This window comes from Taudactylus pleione, unplaced genomic scaffold, assembly GCF_031769625.1.
Source record: "Taudactylus pleione unplaced genomic scaffold, aTauple2 ptg000710l, whole genome shotgun sequence".
Taxonomy (NCBI): Eukaryota; Metazoa; Chordata; class Amphibia; order Anura; family Myobatrachidae; genus Taudactylus; species Taudactylus pleione.
In genome coordinates this window covers 60001-86485 of record NW_028285112.1, presented here as the reverse complement: position 1 = coordinate 86485, position 26485 = coordinate 60001, and the positions used below count along the sequence as shown (strand labels likewise).

The following is a 26485-nucleotide window of genomic DNA, read 5'->3' as shown; positions in this document are numbered from 1 at the left end:
CTAAGGTTTATTTGCATGTGGTGGGGGATCACTTTTTACTGAGCAGCATTTTCCACCATCTTTGGAGCACAAATTTTAATTTGTCTTCACCAAGAAACAGTTGACAAACGAAAATATTTTTCACATGAATGATTACATATATGTTAGGTTTAAAATAACATAAAATTATTGGCTTAATTACAATTGAGTTCAGTTTATACAGAAATAAAGATAATATAATACCTGTAAAGATTTACACAAAATTTGAGTGGCAAGAAAAACTAATTATTTTTATAATACACTCTACTATACATATTTAAAGCCAATAAAAGGTTGTATTTAATCACAAATGGGTTAACTGAAAATAGAATTGCCCATTAACTCACATGCTGTGATCTTTTGTACACTGCAGATAAAGAATAAACATTCAAAACGTATAGTATTGCAACAACATAAAAATAATAGCCAGATTTTTATGCATAACTGTGTGAAAAACACAAATGGGGAAAAACTTCACAATTTCCAACATTATTTGAATAACACTGCCCCCTAGTGAGTATTTGGATTATGACTGCATATACTGTCTCTTCACAATGATCCATACAAAGATAAGGCTTTCTACAACATAATGCAAGGGAGAAAGCCACGTATTGCTAATGATACAATTATTTATTTAATAGGGGTTTTGCATTAAGTGTGGTTTCTGAACAAATTACTTTTGACTTTCAAGATTGTCCATCAAAAATATTTTATTGCATGTGGACAGCCTATTAGCAGAAGTGAAATAAAAAAGGTATGATTTAAATATCGAATTTCACATTTTTATTCTTTCAACATAGAAAAGATTACTATGTTCTAAACATTAAGCATTAACTATCATACAGTATGAGTGATAACATATCACCTACAGTATAATGAAAAGCTATTTTAGAATCATATGGGAGTTTTGTATATATATATATATATATATATATATATATATATATTATATATATATACATACACACACACACATACATATATACACAAACACCACTTGTTCAACACTTGTATGGGTGCACAAACTCATGGGTCACTCCAGGACTTTTATGAAAGAAATCTTACCATGTACATGCATTCAGCATAGCATTTCTTCTTTCATAAAAGTCCTGGAGTGACCCATGAGTTTGTGCACCCATACAAGTGTTGAACAAGTGGTGTTGATAATTATCAGTACGGGAGCACCCAGGCAGCTGCCATGGAATAAGTGAGTGCAAGACTACTGTACTGCGTGTGTATAAAATATATATATATATATATTATATAGTGAAATTGCAACCAATAAATGCAAATGAAGTAAACAGACACATTTTAGGAAAAAGAAGCGAAAATAAGACACCTACAATACCATGGTTGAATTAATGTGAACACCGCTAAATCAATAGTTTATGGAGGTACATTCTGCTTTTATTAGAAACGTGATGATTTCGTAAAAGTTTCTACTTATCCCTGCACAAAATATATGTTTCAGGTCCATTAAATTGTAAGGCAATATCCTGTGCATGGTCCTCTCTAAGTCATTCCATACAGACGTGTCTTCATGCATCTAGCCTCAATACACCACATGGCGCAAGATGCCGCCAGGTTCCATGCAACTCTGCCAGCGTCGCGCGTCTTTTTGCTTCTTTTATTTTGTCGAAATTCCGTCTTAGTTGCACAGATATACAAGTGTTGCATATCTTGATGCATTCTAGTACATTGCTTTGAGACTAAGGGCCTGATTCAGACCCACTCGCAAGCGGCTGTCCGCTCGCAAGTGGGTCGATGGTGAGCACTGCGCATGCGCACGACGGCGGGAGCTCCGTCGTGCGCATGCGCCAGACGCGACGAGCGAAGGACTTTCCTTCGCTCATTGTGTCTGATCAAAGGGGGCGTGCTGTCGATGTTGATTGACAGCACGGCCCCTTTGGTGGGCGTGCCTCCCAGACAGAGGCGTTCCCAAGGGAACGCCTACCGTCAGAAGCCGGCCCACCGACATCACTAGTGATGTCAGTGGGAGTGATTTTGGCTCTGATAGAGCCAAAATCACTCCGGGCCTTGCGGTTGAGAAACTCAACTGCAGGCTCCAGCTCGCAGTGGCGATGGTCGCGATGGTCAAGACCATCGCGGCCATCAACCTGCACGCTCGTATAGGCTGTGGGTGGTGACCCACAGCTATACGAGCGTCCAGGAGGAGTGTCCGGCTCTGAATGAGGGCCTAAGTCTGTATAAGAAGCACAACGGAACTTGGCGTGGAGAAAAGCAGCGGTTGCTGCATCATAGACCTCTTATACAGGTTCAGACTCGGTCACACACAAAAATACAAGAGTTTCATATCAAATTTATTAACACAGTCTCCTGGTGCACACTAGTACAACACATTGCGACTAATAGCCATATTCAATTTGATTTGCACCGGCGATATTTTTTCGACTCCCGGACTTTCCGCCTACTTCGCCTGTTTTGCATGCGGAAAAGTATTGCGTGCGTGCCCGCGTATCCCCGTATTAAATTTGAAAGTACGCGAAAACGGGACCCGGCGACAGTGAAACAAGTGAAAAGTCCTGTCAGATTTGGGGAAGTCAGCCTGACACCCCCCAAAAGATGCTCTGACATGGGGGTTAGCTATGTTTACCCCCGATTTGGTTTGCTGAAGGTACTTGGTGTTTTTAAACAGGCTCAATAGCTGCTAAATAGCGTTTTTGTACAAGTGGTGAAGAATAGTAATCAGGAGGGTTTTTTTTTACAGAAAATAACTTATCCCATCAAGTTTGGGGTACTTGAAAATGGGGGTGAGCATATTTTAAAATTGCTAAAGTTAAGTTTAAAAAAATCGTTAAAAAATCCACCTTCCGCAAGGTCCTGCAATGAGAAAACCACCTGGGGCATACTTGGGGACCCCCCTGGAGTGTAGTTCGCTAGTTTTTAACTTTGTCCCTTAATTTTCTTTTTTTCGCCCCCAAATTGAAAGTGATTTTTTGGGGTGTTCTTAAGTGTGTTTTTTTTTTTTTTTAAATGTTGACGCAGTTTACCTTTGGGGGACTGTCTGAAGGCTGCACGGGAGTTCCTGCAACGTTGCACCCAAAAACCCCAATTCTGCACTTTTTTCCGCCTGCTATTCATTGGAGAAACTTTTTTGCCTATTACATTGCATTGACTTTCCGCCTAGGCGGAAAGTCTTTCAAATTGAACACGGCGATACTTTTCCGCCTGGCGAAATGACGTCATCGTCGAAACTTTTTCTGCCGATTCTGGCTTTAAGCTCCAAATTGAATACGGGCCTAAGACGCATTTACTGCAAAGAATAAAGGACACCCAAGCCCACTGGACCTGGCACACCGAGAGTAGCTGTTTGAAATGACTGCAGCAATGATGTATGTGTACAAAACAATGTTTTCAATGGTACTGAGGCCTGAGCACTGGGGCTAACATTCAAGTTTGGTTTCATCAGACTTTGGGGTGACTGAAAATTGTGTGTGAGCAAAACTTAAAGTAGAAGGGATTGAATGTACTTAACACACAATTGTTACTTATTCAATCTACCGGAATGTCAGGAGACTGCCACATTTTTGGGGAGTCCCACTGATTCCTTTAGGAGTAGATGACTCTTTCTTAAATGTTGTGAAATGGCTGTTGTAGACTTCATTTCTCTGTAGTATACAGAGAAGGAGGGTGAACTTCCCTCAATTGAGTCAAATATAGGCCCTGGATTCTGTGACAGACCAGGTGGCCATTCAAATGTTTAGACTGAACAGAAAGAACATCCTGAATGTTTATAAGCAGGTGAAAGATGATGTGGAGCCTTTAACTCCATGTGCCAGTGCAATTTCTGGACTACACCATTTATTATGGGACTTACACTTATTGGCCACAGGATCATTTCAATATGAGTGCTTCCAACCGTTGACAATTTCAAGACATTTTAAAAAGACATTATAAAGGCTGTTGCAAAAATTATCCGGTCGACTTGTAGTCATTCAGAAAGTCAACACCCTGAAAGTCACTATGGCCGACAATCAATATGTAGACATGCATTTAGGTTGACATGGTTAAAATGTGAACATATTCAGAATGTTGACATTTAACATGTCAACACTAAAATGTCAATATATTTTCTTGTTTGTTAATCTTTAGGGCTAGCTTTGGGGTTAGGCTAACAGAAAAAAAACATGTCAACACTTTGGTGTCAACATGTTAAATGTTAACAATCTGAACGTGACGAAATTAACCATATCGACCTTAATACAAGTTTACATATTGACTGTCAACCTAATGACAGTGTCGACATTCTGACCGTCGAGAAGTCGTACCACACCCATCACATACATAGGTCAGTTTCACTATACAGGAAGCAGATTTACAAGAACTCAAAGCTAGCTTTCTACAATCCCTCAGGATTAAATTAACTACATCCCATAAATTAACTACAGTACATCCCATACACATCTCTATATATCTATCTATATATAGACACACACATCCATTTATAAATATTCCAAAAACAAAAAACCTTACAGTTTCACATGTCCCATTAAGGCTTCTTAGACATGATGAGAAAATTCACAAAACCTATTGAATTTCTTACACTCAAACTTCAAAACGCAATGAAATTACGATCATTAATGCTGACGCCTTAATGGACGTGTTCCTTGCGTAATACAGATATGGTATGCCATGACTCCATGTGGTTAACTGCAGATTCATTACTCTCACAGAGAGAGACTGCTGTCACTCACAGAATGGTGGAGCTGCTAATTCACAGAATTGTGTGCTCATTGGAATACACACACGCAGTCTATGCAACTGAGGTCTGTGTGAAACCGTAAGGTTTTTAGTCTATGGAATTTCATTGCTTTTTTCAAATGTATTATGGTTTGGAGGAGCAAACTGGGCCACCTGCACGGTAGAAGGGCAACAAAATGATACATTAGCGCAGATGGAGGAAGGCCGGCACACAGGTGGTGTTTTGGGGATGCACAGGGAGAGACAGCTGCGGGGGCATGCTGCAGGCGGACCTGGTTGTGAAAATACGGAGGACAAAATGACGTCGGGTCCCCCGTATGAAGCACAAGCAGAACCAGGCTTTTTAGAACCAGTTCTGGTTGCCAAAATACGGGGGACAAACGACGTAGGGGTCCTTCGTATTCAGGGCAACCAGCACTGGTCTCTGAGACCGTCCTGGTTCTGGAAATACAGGGGAAAAAAAATTACCCCTGACCGCTAGTCAGCCCAGGTCAGGGACCCTAGGGAGCTGGGGACCCCCCCAATACAGGGGACCCCTCTCCAGGGCACCCTAGGCCCAGGCTGATAGCCCGGGGCTATCCACGGCAGCCCTGGCCGGAGGGTGCTGGGTTGATAGTGTAGTGTGGTGCATATGAAAGTATAAATATTGTCTTTTGCAGTAGTACTACATGTCCCAGTAGGCCTCCTCCGCATACTGGTACTTTGAGAACCACAAGTACCAGCAAGTGGGTGATTAAGGGCCTGCTGGTACCTATAGTACCCCTGTAAAAGAAATATTAAAATAAAACAGACACCATATTTTTTTATATTTTATTTTTCTGCACATTCACCTGGAGGGCGGCAGCCTTTAAGCTCTTTTCCATGGCCGCCGCCCACCCAGGACTTCCCCGGCGTCTTCTTTCTTCGACAGGTCTTCTCTCCTGCCCCTCCGCTGACGGACTGCGGAAGGAAGGCTCACCTCTCTCAGTGGCGGGGTTTCCATAGTGAAAACCCGCCGCAAAGCTCTCATTCGCGTAGCACTGTCCTTGTAGAACAGTACTAATGTCCGTGGGTCCGCGGTGTTCGTTTTTTTTTTTTTCTGCCAAGCTCGGGAATTGTCTACTTTGGACCGTGAGGAGAAGGTGAGTATGTTTTTTCCAGGTACCCTATGGATTCTACTAGAGAAGGGCACCAGTGGCTACAGTTCTTTTTATTTGTTTTTTTTAAACACAGAATCACAGACAGGTCTCTCAGATCCCGTCCCTGCTTCTGTGTTTATTTATACACAGATGCAGGTATCAAAGATCTTTCAGATCCGAGCCTGCATATATGTGCTGCTACCTCCCCCGAGTCCGGCTGCCTGCACCACCACCATCCACACTGATGCCCACACCGCTAACGCCCACTACCCCCCCGGGTCCCAGTCCCAGCTAACTCCCCCCTCCCATGGGTCACGGCCGCTTTCTTCCCCTGAGCCCACCGCCACTACTGTCCGCACTGGCCAGCCATTTTGGTACACCCAAGTGAAGCCACAGTGAGTACACCTGCTGGAGGCTCCTACTGAGGCTGCGCAACAAGTTGAAACTTCCTATCTCTACAATGGCAGATTTGTGAGGTTAACAGTTCAAAAACTGTAACTTTCTCAATTACCTAAACCCCAAAGCACCTATCCTGGAACAATAGCTACCTAATAAAACAAACCCAAAGTCTAAATATGCCCCTGACCCTGAGTTTTGCCTTCCCAAAAATAATAGAGAACAGCAGAAAAGTGGTCCTAATTGAGAGTGTCAGAAAAAACTGACAGGTGGAACTTTAGATTACTCTCAAATCCTACTTTTTTACGTTTATGCCCTGAAATAGGCATGCAGCACTAAGCTACAGTTCTACCCACCCGTGCCCAATTTCAGCTCGATACCTCCAATAGCATTTGAGGTGTAGCCCCTTAGATTCGGGCTTAATATAAGGGCAAGACTGTGCCCTTATAATTTCGTTCCTCTTCAAAAGGGATGGAATTAAAAGCTATTGTCTCACATAGAACTGCATGCCTTTTGTATGTCACAAAATAAAGCAATGAAACTGAAAAGATATAAATTATTGCTTAATCTCCAAAGATATTCTAAAAAGGCCTGGACAGGTTTATTGATACCCCTTAGAAAGATAAATAATTGGATTATAGTGATATTTCAAAGTAATTGCTTTTTTGAATTAGCATCATAGAGGTCTTCAATCCTCTAATCAGTAATTCAGCCTACTTTAAAAGGAGGAACGTAGCCACTCTGCTGTTTGGTATCATTGCAAAGGAAAGAGAGGAGAGAGTTGTCGGATGAGATCAGAAAGAGAATTATAGACAAGCATGCTAAAGGTAAAGGCTACAAGACCATATCCAAGCAATTTGATGTACCTGTGACTACAGTTGCAATTATTATTAAAGAAGTTTAAAGTCCATGGAACTGTAGCCAACCGCATTGGATGCTGCCTCAAGAGGAAAATCAACACTGGACTGAACAGAAGGATAGTGAGAATGGTACAAAAAGAGCCAAAGGAAAAAATCCAAAGAGAGACAAGCTGAACATCAGTAGCCTTGTCAACAGCATCACCCTGCCCCAAGCAAAATCATCATCAGTAGGGTCATATGCACTAATATGAGTGGGGTAAGACAGTAAAAACAGGGGCTAATAAGTGTATTTATCTCCATTCTGTGGACAATACTGCAAACCAGTCTGTCATTTAAGGGGATTGAAATCTTTTCAACAAGAGGCTGAAATGCCACACTCAAATTTAAACTATATTCTCCATACATTGCCAGGAGGTCTAGACAACCATCTCCTTCTGTGATACTAAACTCTCCCAACTTTTTACAGACAAGTCCTCGATAATACAGTATATCACTGCCCATAGGTGGTACAGTCATGTGGAGGCATGGAAACCACTACTGAAGGGAAGTGTTATTTCTCAACCTTAATATATTACTGTAAGAAAAGGAATTAACTTGTAATTTACATGTATTCTTGAAATGAATGTAGACAGCATTATGGTAAACGTCTAGAACCTGCAAATGGTCTTCAATTGTAGGCAACTGCACCCAGTTTATGTGCTTGATATTACAGAAGTATATAGAAGTTAGTGCATAAAAGACTAAACCCAAAAGGTGCACACACACACGATTATTTGACCGATTATCGTTAAACGATATTGTTTAACGATAATCGTTTGAAAAAATCGTTCACTTTCTGAGTCAAACGATGAACGATTATTGTTCATGCGCGTTCACGTTTGTAGTTCAGTCAGACTTGTCAACTCAACGATTTTCATTAAGTTAATATGCAAAAATTGTTTATAGCTCATAAAAATCGTTCATTACATTTAAATGAACATAGTAAATGAACAACTTTAGTAAACGATTTTAGTTCATTTTTTTAAGGTAGAAAATCGTTCATTAACTCAATCGTTGTGTGTGTATGCAGCTAAAGTAATAATCTGCTGAGTATACAAGATCTGCTGAGGTGATTAACATTACGCCAATACAGATAGTCAAGAACAGATCCAAGTTCAGGAAAGATGGCCTACAATAATAAAGTGGAAGAGACAAAAGTTGAAGCATTCAGCAAACAATAACCAGTAATTTAGAATTAGTCGAGGCTTATAGACAGAATAGTCAGTACAAACATGGTTAGTACCAAGCAGTGTCCAAATAATATAATAAGCCAAACATGTAAACGCTATAACAGGCAACAAGTGCTACTGAAAGCCTTTATAAACCCACCTGAGGCCATTCCCAACAAAATCAATCAACCCAGACCTCACAGCAGTAATCAATAAATGACCATCACCTGTTCATTCCTGGAAGTCAGTGAAGATGTCAAACCAACCAACAAACCAACTAACTGACCTGAGATGCAGTGGTATAACTGAGGCTGTCATTATTCCTTTACCAGAGTTATGAACTACTCCTGACATATCCTGTCAATTGTGTTGCAATATAGAAGCTAACTCTCCATGTAAAATCTATTAAAAATGTGCTCAACAGAATCTACTGTACCATGCTAAAGTTCACTTGTTCACAACCCAAATCACTGCCTTGGATCAATGAAAAAAAATACAAAAAAAAAAAAAACAACAACTCACAATAACTTAAAGAAAATTATAACTATTACCTTTTCCTTGCACATATTATTATGGAATATCTTTTACAACTAGCAATGCATATTAAAGGTGCCTACACACTTGGCGATATTTTACCCGATTTCGACTCATTGGAACGATAGATCGTGTAAAATATGCCCAACTGTTGAGTCCCCACTCATGATCACAATGCGATGTGTGTCCTCGCTGGTCGCACATCGCATCTTCAGATCTGCCGTGCTGTATGGCAGATCTGCCAATCTGGGACACAATGCACTGGAAAAAGTCTGGATGCACGATAGATCGTTTGTAAATTGGACACTTTAAACACCAAGTCGTGTGCAGAGCTGCCGGGGAGGAGTTTCAAGGGAAATCGCACACATCGTGGGATCGTGTGCAGATCGCCAAGTGTGTAGGCACCTTAAGTTAAGGCAAACAATTTAATAGCTTGTCATTCCAACTACTTGTTAGTAAGCCTGATGTAAGGTGGTACACAGTCTATTACCTATTTAAGTATTACTTTAAAAAAGCATGAAAGTGTACTACTAATATGAAGTTTTAATGTACAGATTTTTTTTTAGCTCTGATGTAGGAATACAGTCTAACAAAGGTCAGTATAAAATAATAAATAAATGGAGATAAGAGCAGTTCATTGCGGAATAGCAGTGCATTCAGGGTTAAAATAGGATTACTATTCTGAAATATCTGAATCAAAATAATTTCACATAGGAAACTTCAGTTTTTATAGTATACAAGACCTCATGACATTAGATATGAAATTAAGAATAAATAATAAAAATAATTAAATAAAAACTTACAGTGTAGGTGATTGCTGCACACATTCCAATCAAGGTCAAGGAACTAATGGAGAATGACAATGCATCCAAACCATCTGAAAAACAAAAAGTATTATAAGATGAAAATGCATACACTTGACTCCATCTACTGCTTTATTCCTTACATCCAGCCTAGCCCTCAGTCCTGTTGCCTCCACCTTAGAAATATACATATCACTCCACTTTATCATCTTTTGCCTTAACTTCAACCTCCGAACTGGCATTCCCTTTCATCCATCCATACCCGAACCAATTTATTTTAATTGCCGCAGCACTACAATCTTACTCTCACTGCACCATATCTGCCACATCACTCTGTAAATCCCTTGACTGGCTAACATCAAATTCAAACTCCTCACCATTCCCAACAAAGAGCTCAACACCACCCCTTCATACAGATGTGTTCATGGAGATCTGTTCTTAAATCGCATCAAACAGCTGTCCTTGGCTCATTAAAAAACTTATGACAAAGCCATGCCATGGCACACGAAGACGCAAGATGGTTCACATCATGCAGTACATAGCTTAACCATTGGATGGCTAGTGCTCAGTTGATAGAAACTATAGCAGTGGACAGAGGCAGCACAGTAGCGAGCCCTGGCTGGTAGACAAACCTGTTTGACTGGATATGGTCTTCCAGCAGCCACTGTTGATCACATTTAATGGAACCGTGTCATCCACTCACATATAGGGGTATATTTACTAAAGTGAGAGTTTTTAGTAGTGGAGATGTTGCCCATAGCAACCAATCAGATTCTACTTAACGTCTAACTAGAACCTTCTAGAAGATAATAGCTAGAATCTGATTGGTTGCTATGGGCAACATCTCCACTTCTAAAAACTCTATACCCCATAGACTTGAATTTTTAAGTCCACAAGATCAGTATGAGATGTGGGGGTGGTTACGAACATTTGACCTTCAGTCATATGGAGCTGAGGGGCAGACACTCTGTGCTATGCAAGACGGCTAGTTGCATAGCATTTCAGCAGCTGATAAAGGACACGGTAGCAATTTGTCTCATTTCATATTGTAGCCATGATCACAAATACTGTCAAATGAGCCAAACAAACGCATGACTAAACATATCACATCACTCATGTGAAGTGTCCCCAATCCCTTTATGAATTCACCTAAGCCTATAGCCAAATAATTTACCCACATAAATTAGATATATAGGACTTCGCTAAAATGTGGGTTCAATTGGCTAATAAAATGTAAGAGCCAAGTATCAGCTACTGTAATTACAATCTCCAGTAATATTGCCAAGTATCGCAATAGCAAATGACAGTCGCTCTGGTCTTATTTACAAGGAATGTACAGTATCTGTTTCTCACACTGACATATGATCATTAGACTGAAGCCATCGTTAAGAGGGGATGTTTGTAAACATGATGCAATGTAATCATATTAGGAATACCTCAATCATATTGGTTTATTTTACGACGCATACTGTATGTGCTGTTTTTTATATTGCTCTGAAGACCAAAACCTGCTGTTAACAGTACACAGTATGCAGATAGATTTTTTTTCTCTTAACTACCATACATAATGGCCCATAAGACTTCATCTACAGATGTGTCCTCATACACCTATCCCTTTTGTGCCATATAGCGGGAAAAGTCTGCCACAATACCCTTGATGTATACATTTTCCTCCATTTTGCAAATAGAATTAGTATGAAGTCACAGATAAGCATAAAGAGGCATAGCAGGTTTCACCAGTGCTGTATTTCCCACTAGCTGGGGGCGGTACAGCAAAACTTTCTAGCCGGGGCTATTTGGATATAGAACGAAGACTACATCTCCCCTGGTGCATCAGGGGAGTCTCAGCAGCGGGCGCATGTGCAGTCAGTGCTATGTGTAATAGTGCTGAATGGGGTTACAGCTTTGCGAAATTTGTTACAGTACCATGGATGCAGAATGTTCAGTCAGGAAATGTCTATTTGGTTGCATCAGATGCGACTGCAGCCACCATTAATGTGTGTAGTGATGTGCACCCTACTAAAACAGCCTAGCGGGAACGCTACTGGACTATTAAAAAGTATTGCAAATTGATCACAAACCTGTAGCAGGACACTTTATTTTGTGGGTGGCCTAGACATCAATTATTTGATGAAAAAACAACAGGAAGGGGAAAAGAGAGGGATGAAGACACCGCACTGATCTTGAGTGTAGCTACATGTATAAAAAATATATTGTTCATGCTATGGCCACCTCTGAAAATTATAAAGTTACTGCTAACCAACAATGATGAGGGTGGTGGTGCTACCCGGAGTTAATGTATATAGGAGTCAGAAAAAAAACAGGGTGTCAGTCCTAGAACTTCAACCCAAGAACTCTAGAAGGGTGCACTCTAATAGCCAAAGTCACATAAATTAAAACATAACATTTATTATATCTATAATGAACCAAGCATAAAAAAAAGACTAACAGATACCACATTGTATCTAATGGAAAATGTATTCGGTTATAATAACCCAGATGAAGTAGGCGAAATATAAAAGAAACATAAATTAGACAGTACAACATCAAACATGTATAACAATAATAAAAAAACACCAGGTCAAGAGATGTTGGAAAATTGCATCTAATGGGAAAATGCCACATAACAAGCTTATATTGTGGCCTATTGTAGTAGAAAAATGAATAGGAAAATAGGGGTATAAGATCCAAAACTAGGCTCTGCTGCTCCTTTCACACTAAAAAGTGGAGGAAGCGGAGTGAGAGATCTGCTAGTTTGGTAACCTCTAAAGAAAAAATTGTCAGCAGTGGTTCTCGTCATCAACCCCAATTGCTGCTATTGGTTGTCTTACCAAATGGCATAGGGCAAATAAATGAGTGAATCATTCGTTTGGTATGGGAGCCACTGGGATAATACAGAGAAGGTATTAGGCGTAATGACAGTTTCAGATAAGCGATTAAATCTCTCAGATGTAAATCATCATTGGATGCAATATAACGCCACTGTTATTACCTAAAACGCAGATAGGATAAGCAAGGACTAAAGATTCCACCACTAGGCTCTGCTGCTCGATCTCATACACTTATGTAGAGGAGAAGGAGTGAGAGATCCGCTAGTGAGGTAGTCCCATGAAAGTATAGTTAAGAGCAGTTTTAATATTCAACCCCAATTTCTGCTGTTGGTTCTCATACCATAGGGCCTTAGACAACCAATGAGAGAATCCTCAGGTTGATATAAAGCAGCTAGAGATCTAGAAATAAATATTACTTAATAGTTGCTATCATTAGTTTTTACAATTTCAATAATCATCATGTGGGACCACATATTTGAAAAATATTGTAACATATAAAGAACACAGTAATATTGACACCATCTCCTATAGTTCAGGTAATGGGTGGTATTAATACATAATAATAATCCATAAGTAGAGTGTCCTACGTGCAGTCTTAATTTGAACGGTACAAAAAGGAATTGATGGTATCATGTGCAACCAAGTATAAAGGATAGTGGTATTTCTATGGCACAAAATGCCAAAAAAAAGGGGGGGGGGGGAACCAACAGATTAATTATAGCTATGAACACAATAGTCTGTATGCATGATGACCATTGCTTCATTTGGTGCATGCATTACTAAATGACAAGCAATACAATATGTTAGCAGTCATGTGGTTAATACCATAACAAGTGTATCCGAGAAAATAACACAGTGTAGCCATGACAAGGTCAAACAGCATGCATAATCTAATAAGGTTTCATGATATAATATAAGGCATATGTAAGGAACCCCTGTTGATATATGCATCAATAAATGACAGGCAATACTGTGTGCTAGCAGTCATGTGGTTAATGCCATATCATGTGAGAGGTGACAAACACTGTAGCAATGAAAGGGTTAAACCCTACAACATGCATAATTTGAGACTTCATAATGTAATATAAAGCATGTATAAGGAACCCTTAAAAAAGTCCTATTCATCCAGCTATATATCAGTGTATTCTGAAGGGTACAAGGAGAATAGAAAGTAACAGTGGCAGTGAGATGGTAAATCCTGACTACCGCATGGAGCACAGTTTCATGTGCGGAGAATTCACCTAAGGTGTAGTACTGTGCAGAGGCATATCCTGAAGGACTGCAATTAGACCTGGTGTTGGGGTGTCCCGTACTGCACAATCACAGGGCACCCGAGATCCTTCCGACGCGCGTTTCACCTGGCGGGGCTTGCTCACGGGGATTCAGCTCAATCATTCTCCTGGTCTGGACGCTCCTATGTACACCCGTGCAAACAATCAGGAGGGCTGAGCGAATTGACAGGTATTCTGCTCGGCCTATCATAGAAGGAGGAGAAACAGGTAGGTGTGGTAAGAGGGAAGAGTAGCTCCTAACGTGTATAAACAACGGCGGAGAGATCGTAGCTGTACAGCTGATCCTACTGATGTCATCTCAAATTACTGCTGTATTCAAGTACTGACTGCAGCCATAGAGATGTGTGTATTACACAAGTCACAGTGTGACCGGGTCTATGTATCTGGTGGCAACCCAAAATATGTTTTTATGTATCCAGAGAGAAAGGGACCTATAATAAATATTAGATATATACACAATCTAAAATAGAAATTAAAACAAAATAAAATAAAAAAAATATAATATAAAAATATATGAGAAAAAAATATTTGTATAAAATACATTAATAAAATTATTATTGGATGGTTAACCCGATATTTAGAAAATAATGAAAGTATTTTAGGTGAACAGTGAACTCAATAAATTAATAGACTAAAGTAATATAAAAGTGTATAATTGAAATAAATTCCTAGGTGTATAGTGACGTGGATAAATATCCTATAGTATCAGTTAAATATAATGAATATATGTGGGTGGTATTATAAAATGTGAATTAATCATAAAATCAGATCAAAAACCAAATTAATCAGTGAAAATTATTTTAAAGGTATAAATGCAATTATGAAGGTCCCGGGCGTAACCTTACAGTATGAAATTAAGAAGGGGCTATAGCTATTATACTCGTTTAATCCACCAGGAGTTAGTGTTCCTAAGCGGAAAATCCATTCCGTCTCCATTATTATTATAACCGAATAAATTTTCTGTTAGATACAGTGAAGTATCTATGTTAGTCTTTTTTATACTTGGTTCATTATAGATATAATAAAAGTTATGTTTTAATTTATATCAATTATTTGATAATGGCTGTTTAACACAGGTGAAGTACATTTTCAGAAAGATACCATCTGCCATTTGAAAAGTAGTGTCACACTGTCTAATGCAGAGGTTCCAAAATTCAGTCCTCAAGGCTACCCTAAAGCTGGCTATACATCTAAAGATTTTCTGTCCAACCAGCCAACTAGTTGATTGATTGGAATGAAAATCTGGTAAGGTATGAAAGCAAATGACAATCAGCAATTTGCTCCCAAATGCCGGAAAATGGACAAAAACTGTTTGAACAAATTGTTTAGATCAAACATTTAACAAACTTGTCTGAATGACCATTTTCATTTGTTTTCTGGCATTTAGGAGCAAATAGCTGATCATCAGTTACTCCCACACGTAACCAGATTTTCCACTAGTTAGATGCGTAGCCAGCTTAACAGTCCAGCACAGATAATTAAATCAAAAGACTGAGGTACTAATTAAGTCACCTGTACCCAGGCATGGTCATCATTAAAACCTGGACTGTTATGCTGCCCATCCACTAGACGATTTTGACAGGTGATTGCACGATAACGGCATCGTTATCGTGCAATCGCTTGCAAATCGTCTGCAAATCGGGCATTTTAAAGTCTGAAACGACCAGCGATGCGCGCGCTAGCTGGTCATTTCCGACATCAATCATTGGGCAAACATGCTGGTCAACCTGGCGATAACGTCAGGTTCAGCATGTTGCCAGATGATTGATGAGCCTGCACTGAACGACTGATGGTTCAGTATAGGCTTATCAAAGACATAGAAACGACAGCATGATTACAATGATTATGACGGCACCCCGCTAAAACAACCTGCAGGGTGCCGTTCCCACCGGCGGGCCACAGTGTCCCGTGGGGGGGGCATGGCATCTAGCCAGTGAAAGGAGATGAAAAATAAAATAGCAGCAAGAAGCGCTGTATAGGTGTTAATCACCAACTACAATAAAATCTATTCCATTATAAGGATGCTCTGTTGTGACTCCTTGCAATTTGGTAGCTCAGTAGTATTGCCCCTCTCTGTTCTTCTTTGAAACAAACGGACCACTACTTACATTAACATTCTAGCCTGTATACATATAAAGGTTTCTTTATCTTGTTAATCAGAACATGAGCAGCATATCGGACTCTTTCATATTGGAAAATATGAGATATGGTAAGAACTTACCCTTGTTATCTCTATTTCTACGAAGTCCATAGGGTTCCACAGGATACCTTGGGGTATAGGTGTGACGTCAGTCGCAGGGCACCAAAGAGTTAAGCTTTCAGCCTCCCAGGATGCACTAGGTCCCCCTCCTATACCCCGCCCCCGGGCCAAGGCACCTCAGTTAGTTACCAAGCCATAGGCCGGAGGAGGAGAAGGAAGAGAAAGAACAAAGATCTGGACACATACAAGAATCACATTCTCACCAGAGGGAGACGGAAAACCAGTGACCAGAGCAAAGCCCATCTGCAGCACAGGTGCCACAGGGCGGGAGTCCTGTGGAACCCTATGGACTTCGTAGAAATAGAGATAACAAGGGTAAGTTCTTACCATATCTCATATTTTCTACTTCAGGGTCCATAGGGTATCCACAGGATACCTTGGGGATGTCCCAAAGCAGTATCCTTTAAGGGTGGGGACGCTCCTGTGCAGAAAGGAGAATCCGCCGCCCGAAGGAAGCATCCTGAGAGGCGAAGGTGTCAAAACCTGTAATACCTCACGAAGGTATGGACAGAAGACCACGTAGCAGCCTTGCAGATCTGAACTGCCGAGGCACCACGTCGAGCTGCCCACGAAGGACCCACAGACCTAGTGGAATGAGCCTTCAGAGAAGGAGGGACCGGTAGGCCTTCATGAAGATAAGCTTCAGAAATAGCCATACGGATCCAGGCTGCCAAAGTTTGCTTTGAAGCAGGCCAACCCTTTTTACGGAAGCCATAGAGGACAAACAAAGCGTCCGACTTCCTAAACGAAGAAGTGCGGTCAACATAAGTCCTTAAGGCCCGCACAACATCCAAAGAGGCCTCACCCACGGAAAGACCCGGTGAGTTAAAGGCCGGAACAACTATTTCCTCGTTAACATGAAACTGGGAAACAACTTTGGGAAGAAACTCGGGTCGAGTGCGGAGCACTGCCCTGTTCCCATGAAAAACCAAGAAAGGGGGTCTACAAGAAAGAGCCCCTAACTCAGAAACACGTCTGGCCGAAGCAATGGCCAGAAGGAAAACAGTCTTAGCTGTTAGCCATTTAATATCCACTGAGCCCAGTGGTTCAAACGGCGGTCCTTGGAGAGCCCTCAGGACCACAGCCAAATCCCAAGGCGCCACAGGTGGAACAAAGGGCGGCTGAATACGGAGAACACCTTGCATAAAGGTGCGCACATCCGGGATTGTAGCAATCCTACGGTGAAACCAGACAGATAGGGCCGAAACCTGTACCTTCAAAGAAGCAAGGCGAAGCCCATGATCTAGTCCCGCTTGCAGGAAGGCGAGAATCCGAGACAGACGAAACTCCCGCGGTGCATAACCTCTCGGTCGACACCACTGGAAGAACGTATGCCACACGCGATGGTATATCCTCGCAGAAGACGGTTTCCGAGCTCGTAACATGGTACGCACCACAGAGCTGGAAAACCCCTGGGACCTCAGCATGGCCGTCTCAACAGCCACCCGGTCAAAGACAGCCGAGTCAGGTCCGGGTGAAGACAAGGACCGTGAGACAGAAGGTCCGGTCGTAGCGGCAACCGCAGAGGACTGTCCACGGACAGACCCTGAAGGTCTGAGAACCAGTGCCGTCTAGGCCACGCGGGAGCTATCAACAGGAGCGTCCCTCCTTCCTGTTTGAATTTCCGGATTACCCGTGGAAGAAGGGAGACCGGAGGGAACAGGTATGCGAACCTGAACGTCCACCGGACGGACAGAGCATCCACCAGAGACGCCCCTTCGTCTCTTGTGCGAGACGCGTACACCGGCAACTTGTTGTTGTGCCGGGACGTCATGAGGTCGATTTCTGGAAGACCCCACCTGTCCACCAGTAGTTGAAAAACGTCCGGGTGCAGGGACCATTCCCCTGGATGAACGTCCTGGCGACTTAGAAAGTCCGCCTCCCAATTTAGCACTCCCGGGATGAAGACCGCTGATATGAAGATCCGGAAGATTGCGCTCCGCCCAAACCAGGATCCGAGAGACCTCTACGAGAGCCGCCCGACTGCGAGTTCCTCCTTGCCTGTTTATGCAGGCCACGGTGGTAGCATTGTCCGACTGGACCTGCACCGGGTGACCCTGGAGAAACCGCTGTGCCTGCAGGAGAACATTGAAGACCGCACGGAGTTCCAAGATATTTATTGGAAGCTCCGCTTCTGTCGGCGTCCACCTGCCCTGGAACAAGTGTGGACCCGAAACTGCTCCCCAGCCCCGAAGACTGGCGTCCGTTGTCAACAGGACCCAATTTGGAACCCAGAACGGACGTCCCTTGTTGAGGTGGGTCGTCTTTAACCACCACGCAAGGGACAGGCGAACCTCCGGAGTGAGCACAATCGTCTGGAACTTCAGAGACTGAGGCAGCCCGTTCCACTTGGACAGGATCAGGTGCTGCAGAGGTCTGGAGTGAAACTGGGCGTATTCCACCATGTCGAACACCGACACTATGGAGCATAGTAACCTCATCGCCGAGTGTAAGGACACCCTGCGGCTGTGCAGACAACTGCGCACCCTTGACTGTAAAGCAGAGATCTTGTCCTCCGTCACGAAGATCCTTTGCTGTCCCGAGTCCAATAAGGCTCCAAGATGCAGAATCCTCCGAGACGGGATTAGAGTGGACTTCTGCCAGTTGATTAGCCAGCCGTGCCGTTGCAGCAGTGCAATGGTCAGGTCCAAGTGGTGTAACAGGAGCTCTGGAGATCCTGCCACCAATAACAGGTCGTCCAAGTACGGCAACATGCGGACTCCTTGCAGCCGCAGAGAAGCCGCCATGACCGCCATCACCTTGGTGAAAACACGTGGTGCTGTCGCCAGGCCAAAAGGTAACGCCCGAAACTGGAAGTGGTCGCTGCGGATTGCAAACCGAAGGAACTCTTGATGGCGCAAAAGAATAGGGACATGCAGGTAAGCATCCTGTATGTCCAATGACCCAATGTAGTCCCCAGGTTCCAGCGCCAGAATGATGGACCGTAGGGTCTCCATCCGAAACTTCGGGACCCACAAAGACTTGTTGAGTGCTTTGAGGTTGAGAATCGGACGATATGACCCATTGGGTTTCTGTACCAAAAATAGATTTGAATAGAAACCCTGGCCCCTCTGGGAGAATGGAACAGGCACTATAACTCCAGCCTGGAGCATAGTGTGCAATACCTTCCGCAGCTCCGTAGCCTTGTTCCGGTCTGATGGTAGAACCGTGGTGAAGAATCGAGCCGGGGGTCTGTGCCGGAAGGAGAGGGCGTACCCGTGGTAGACCACCTCCAGAACCCAAGTGTCTGTCGTAGTGAACGACCAACACCGGGAGAACTGCAGCAGACTGTTGATGTAGGTGGCCGAATCACGGAGATTGCCAATCAACTCCGCCTGTTCGGCCGGACAGTCGGATTCAAAAGAAGCCTCTAATGAATCCGCCCAGCGCTCCATCGCTCTGGCAACCCAGCAAATGGCCATAGCCAGCCGTGCTGCCCCCCCTGCAAGGGAATAAGCGGACTTCAGGCAGATTTCTACCTTGCGGTCCGTAGCATCCTTAAGGGAGGACATGGATGGCATCGGCAATGTGGCACTACGGACAAGACGGGTCACGTGAGAATCCACCTGTGGAGGGGATTCCAACTTAGCAAAATAATTATCCGCGAACGGATAAGCCACCGCCAGGCGTCTCTGCGGCTGGTATCTTTTGCCAGGTTGTTTCCACGCCTCCTTTAAATGGTCCACCAACTGACCCGAAAGAGGAAAGACTGTGGCATCGCCCTTCACATCTTTGAAAAAGGCATACTTAGATTTAGCCGCTGGGGGAACTTCGTCCTCAATCACCAAGGCTGTGCGGACCGCCCGAATAAGTCCAGGAATATATACTTTGGACTTCGCATCAGCGTCCTTAGTATGGAGAGGTTCCTGATCGTAAGGATCCAGAATCTCCCCATCATCAGATGTCCCTTCGTCATCCTCATAAGGAGCGGACAGAGACGCCACCGGCCTTTTATGAGGCCGCATCACAGACTCCCCTTGCAACACATCCGACAAGTGCTGTACAGAACTCGTCAGGGAGTTAACCCACGCTGGCTCCTGAGAACCCGGGAGCGGGGAAATAGGGAGACTGTGGGGTACCACCAATTGTCGTGGGAACCCCTGCATGGGTGACGACACCACAGACTGCTGGGACAAACCCATTGGAGTAAACGCGGGCTGCGGAGCTAACTGGCCCACTAAAGCTGTTAACGCCTGAGCGAAACAAGCCCAGGGCGACTCCTGTACCGGTGATGTAACCGTAATAGGCCGCGCCATGGACAAACACTGCCGGCAAAGGCCCTCCGCGCAACCCTCCCCCTCCGCTAACGGTACTTTGCACGTGGTACACTGTAGCCGGAGGGGAAAATCACTTTCAGACATGATGGCACCACGTATGTGACCTCTCTCACCAATTAAGTATTAAATAGGCGAGAGACCACCCTGCAGCACCGCACCGCAAGGGCTTTAGCAGAAAGAACAGGGACAGTAATAAAGCTGACAGTTTAGAGAAGATAAGTTACAGGCAGCGCTAGCACAGTCACATACAATGCAGAGAAATAACAATTCCTGCACTAACAGCGCTGATCACTCAACTACACAGACACAGGGCCTGGTAGGACACAGCGCTGCATACACAGACCTGAGCCACAGCGGAGGAGAGGTATGCGGGGGGACCCAGACCACGATGCTTCCTTCCAGACTTCCAGCAGCGTTCACCATGCGTTGCAGAGAAGATGGCCGCCGAGGAGCAGAGAGAAGCTGGCCTGGGGGAGGAGCGCTGACACAGGACCAGTCAGCACAGTGCAGAGAGGGCTGTGTGCAGCGGGGGAGGCGCCGGCTGTGAGACAGGGAAGGCGCGCTCCCCTGGCATGCATTTAACCCCTGGGACGCCGCAGCGCTACCGCTCTGCTGCGGTCCGCTGTCCCAGGGGGTAGTGGAAAGCGCAGGTTCAGTACCTGGCTCCACGCTGCAGCCAGTCCCCAGGGAGCCCCCTGCCTGGGGACTTAGGACCATGTGACCAGCGGGGACCCACCGCGGGACCCCGCTGCTTACCTTTGTCCCCCTTGGATCCGGCCATGGTCCGGAACATCTGGGGTCACCGCTAGCTGTGACCCCAGATGCTCACCAGCATCCCCGGATCAGTACCGGCGTTCTGGTACCGGCGGGGGTGTAGGGAAGACAGCATGGACGTCAGGACTGACTGTCCATGCTGTACATCCAGATGTGCAGCCACAGCTGCACTGAAGAAAGCTTCAGGGGCTCTTCTAGCCCCCACTCCAACAGGTGCACCCGACGCCGGCCGGGCACCAAACTAAACTGAGGTGCCTTGGCCCGGGGGCGGGGTATAGGAGGGGGACCTAGTGCATCCTGGGAGGCTGAAAGCTTAACTCTTTGGTGCCCTGCGACTGACGTCACACCTATACCCCAAGGTATCCTGTGGATACCCTATGGACCCTGAAGTAGAAAGACACTTACATTTCTATTCTGTCACGCATTCTCAAGGTTTTTTTTATCCCACACCAGCTAAAAAATTTATTTCTGTGGACTCGCCAGGTTCTTTATGCAGTAAAAAAAAATTATTCACATGTATAAATAAAAACAATATCTAAAGAGTAAGGGGTGACTAATAGAAGTTTGCTAGCTGCTGTTTTTCTTGAAAAGTCGCAGTGTTAAAATAGCCTTTTCTTTTACTTTACTTCATGTGTTAATAGTTTACCCATTTTTAATTGTACAGCCTTTTTGTGTGGATTGGAAAATGTTTAAACAGAAACAAGACATGATTTGTTACAGAATTTATTTGAGAAGGACGATGAATATATAAATGTAAAAGAAATCTACTAGTAAAAAATGTATTGCCAGATGATAAAAGAATTACTAGAACTAATTCCATAGGATTTTACCGCTGTGGCGCTTGTAGTATCTGCAAATGTTGCAAAACTGAGAATAAGATACACAATACAGATCCCATGTAACTTCTCACACTTGTCCAATAAAGGATTTTATAACATGTGGTAGCAAAAATGTTATTAATCTCCTAGAGTGTAATTGTGGGATGCAGTATGTGGGGAGGACCAGAAGAATGCTCAGGGAGCGTTTAGCAGAGTATGTAAGAAAGGGCTATGATAAACAGTTTCTTTACACTTCAAAGGAAAATAAAAACATTGTTGCAATAAAAAAAAAAGAACTCTGAAGCTTCTGTGGACTTAAATTATGTAAAAAGAATTGGAGAGTAAAGGACTCAAACATCCTGGCGAAATTAGGACAATATACCAGCTGAAAACCTAATACAAAGCGTACTGAATGTGGATTTCGAATACAAATGGTTTATCTAAACACCGGGATTGTTCTAGATATTGTGTGTATATCCCTTGCTGATATACTGTATCTATACACTGAAAGGAGGATACTTACCTGAGGGGACACGCTGCACTAACCATCTTCCCTACCCGAGATCTGCAGCATGGACAGCGGCAGCATTTTTTTTCATCTTCCCCAGGGATTGAGGTATCTTCTCCTTGCAACTGATTTGGACCTATTTGGTTCTTAATGTAAAGATTTTATGGACATTTTTGTTTTTATTTATACATGTGAATAATTTTTTTTACTGCATAAAGAACCTGGCGATTCCACATAAATCCATTTTTAGCTGGTGTGGGATAAAAAAAAAACCTTGACGAGAATGCGTGACAGAATAGAAATGTAAACTTGTCCATTTCCAATATGAAAGAGAGAGTGATATGCTGCTCATGGTCTGATTAACCAGATAAAGAAACCTTTATGTGTATAATGGCTAGAATGTTAAGGGGCCTATCCATTAGCAGATATTTCTCTATGATGAAAGACAAAAGATTTATTCCTTGAAAATTCCTGGGGCTGCGGTGACATATCTGTCATGTCCATGACAGATTTTTATTAACGATGAACGATATTGCATGACATCATTCAGGGAGTGGATTTTTTTTATGTTTCTATAAATTTTCATTAAAAATATCGTTCGTCGTTTACCGCTTATAAACTGACAGATATTTCTAATATCGGTCAGCGATAATTGACCAACATGTTGGAGAGACTAAAGACAATTTGTCGGCCGCGGGAGTGCGCATCTGTCATCGTTCAGGGCCTATCCATGACAGATAAATTGAACGACTGAACGATATATCATTCATCGTTCAAATTTATCTGCTAATGGATAGGCCTCTTTAATGTACTGTGAGTAGTGGCTCGTTTGTTTCAAAGAACTGCAGAGAGGGACAAATACTACTGAACTACTAAATTGCAAGGAATCACAACAGTGGATCTTCATGTTGGAATAGATTTTATTGTAATTGTTGATTAACACCTATACAGCGCTTCTTGCTGCTTCTTTATTTTTATGTTAATTTGCTAAAGAGTAGGGGGTGTTCTCTAATAGAAGTTTACTAGTTGCTGTTCTTCTTGAAAAGGCGCAGGGTTAAAAAATCCTTTCATTTTAATTTATTAGAGTGAGAGGAGAGCTTGAGGGTAGTCCAACATGTCCGTAAGTGCTGGGCACGCCGTCCAAGAGTGATGAGAAGGGAGAACATCTTAAAGATACTCCCCTTTTTTGGGCACAGGTGATTGAGAGAGTGTGCTTCTATGGTCCGGCCCTAGAATGAACACTACGCAGAGTATCCCGCACTATGTGGCGGAAAAACGTTAAGGCAGGACACATTTGTGAAGCACAACTCTTGTCTCATAACACTCTTAATCTTGCCCTTTTAGAGATCAAGGGGTCTATTTACTAAGCCTTGGATGGAAAATAAAGCAAATGGAGATAAATTATCAGCCAATCAGCTCCTGCCATATCACAGGCTGTGTTTGAAATATGACAGGATACAGGAAATGGCTGGCACTTTATCTCCATTTACTTAATCTCCATCCAAGGCTTAGTAAATAGACCCCCAAATGCCTATTTGCACCACACCTATGGAAACTACCTCTCGCTCCTGACTACAAAGACTTCTCCTGTGAGACTAACCTTTTATCAAATTCCATACCCAACCCAATGAGATTCAACTAATCTTTAAACTATATCTGAAAATCACTTTTACTCCAGTGTTCTCCCCAGGCTACTTTCTGCGGGCACATCGCCAGGCAGAAACAGCCCACTGCCCGGCAATTACCCCCGCCGCATTCCCGGTCACCCTCCACCTCCTGGTGTGGAATGCTGGCCTCTGAAGCGTCCGAAGGCTAAAGAAGCCTCCGGTCGCTTCAGAGGCCAACGTTCCCAGTGAAGCACTGCACGGGTGACGTGCAGAGCTTACTCTGCGCGCCTGCTAGATCCAGTCAAAGCGAGGCAGCGGGAGTGGGAGCGCCACCACCGATCATATTCAGGTAAGATCTGGGCTGGGGCCAGTCTAGGGGCACTGCATATGGGGCCAGTCTGGGGGCACTGCATATGGGGCCAGTCTGGGGGCACTGCATATGGGGCCAGTCTGGGGGCACTGCATATGGGGCCAGTCTGGGGGCACTGCATATGGGGCCAGTCTGGGGGCACTGCATATGGGGCCAGTCTGGGGGCACTGTTTAAATCATTATAGCAGGGTTTACAACAGTTTATCATTGCGAAGGCCCCACACAGCTACTTCTTGATACCACCCGGCCTGAAAATTTTTCTGGGGAGAACACTGTACTCTACTCTCTACCTATATTAATCACAATGATGCACTTTCACGACTGTCCCAATCTGCACTTAGTCACACTCGCTCCTCTTATTTCAGCTTTGCCCTTTTCCAATGCCCTTTCTATCCTGTCTTTTAATTTCTTTATCTACCTTGTATGTCCCTGTTTTATTAATGACCTGTTTTACCCACTATATTCCACCTAGTGCTATTGCCATTTTACATTCACAATGGCATTTCCCACCAACAGCTCTCACTGGAGAGGGGACAGAACAGCAGAGGAGAACCCTGCACAGGTAAGTATTAAATGGGGGAGAGGGGGTAGACTGAGGTGACCTGGTGGTAAAAAATTATTTTTAACAGTTAAGGGGCCTATCCATTAGGCGACCTGAAAGACTGAACGACTAGTGTTCAAACCTACAGGTCGCCGAGGTGCGGTGCCCGCACTGTACGGCGTTCATTGAATGTCATTCAGTGCAGGAGCCCGACCTCCAATCTCTGAAGATGCCGAACCGGACTAGCGTCGTCAGGTTGACTGGCATGTTCAGTAGACAGTCTGGGTCAGCAAGGACCCAGCGTGCACACGCATCGCTGGTCCTTGCCGGCTATCCATTAACAGACATTGTGAACAATGCGACCAAAACCTGGTTTTGGTCGGATTGATAACAAAGTCGTGTAATGGATAGGCCTCTTTACTTACACATAAAGTAAACAGGCTTGTGGAAGACATGGCCAGAAAATACATACAAAAGTGTACTTAATTGAAAAATAAAAATCGAAAATCAGGTTTTGTACAAAAATGACAATAGTCCACATTTACACTATTCAAATATCCAATATATTTTCTCTACTTTTACCATTAGCAGTGGGTTAATGAGAATGAGGAGTAAATATAAAAGGAATAACATTAAGTAGGAATAATTGACAGGTATGGTAGGACTTATTTCACTTGCATATTAGGTATTTCAAAATAGTCTACAGATGTGGCTTGCTGAATAAATACAGGGGATAAGTTCATTGAATTACTAAAACTAAAGACTGTTGAATAAGGTGAACAAAAAAAGAAGAAATTCTTAACAGATTTTAAAGTTAGAACATCCTCTGGGAGATCTAATTATGAAGGTTTTCTCCATGCTACGATTGTGAAACAGCTGTGGGTATTCTAAGAAGCTGAAAAGTAATGGCACATGTGTTAATCTAATCAAGGATAAGAAATTGTCATCTGCATTAACACTGATGGTTGTGAACCATAGGTAAGAAACTTATTAGCAGTTTGCATCATCTATATAATTCACTAAGGCAGTGGTCTCCAACCTATAGGTAGCTCGCGGTCTTAATTTCGGTAGCTCACCTAGATGCTGTACTGCCGAGTCAACTAGGAGGTAGTAACCTCTGATGTGTGCTCCCCCGTGGCATTGACACCATGGGTGGAGACACAGGGAAGCACGTCAGCTGATTGCCGCAGCCTCTACAGCAATCACCTGACGTGCTTCCCTGTGGTTCCACCCACAGCATCTATGCACAGCGGAGCGAGTGACTCCCATCCAGCCCAGCCGGTGAATGATATAGCCAGGAGCCCTGGCTATATCATTCAGCGGCCGATTGTTGCATTCTGGGCATGCATCGCAGTGCGCGAACCGGCCACTGCGATCGGGATTGCAGAGTGATTGACAGAAAGTGCCATTTGTGAGTGGTAACGTGGGGGTGGTCGGGCGAACGCAGGCATGCCAGTGAGTTTCAACGGCGTTGCAGGGGCGTGCATAAATTATCCACTGCGATGCCCTATGCAGCCTGAGGCCTGATAGCGTGCAATGAAGTTAGCA

At 43.5% G+C, this 26485-nt stretch overlaps 1 protein-coding gene across 1 annotated transcript in view; it reads right to left on the bottom strand.

Moving 5' to 3' along the window:
- The window catches only part of LOC148477514 (lysosomal cobalamin transport escort protein LMBD1-like), a gene marked incomplete at its 5' end in the record, with an annotated part of 165751 nt that overhangs the window by 85580 nt on the left and 53686 nt on the right, over positions 1-26485 (bottom strand). The window contains one exon of the mRNA XM_088456635.1: positions 9660-9733. Within this exon, the coding sequence (XP_088312761.1) occupies positions 9660-9733 (74 nt within the window). The remainder of the gene's footprint in view (positions 1-9659; positions 9734-26485) is intronic.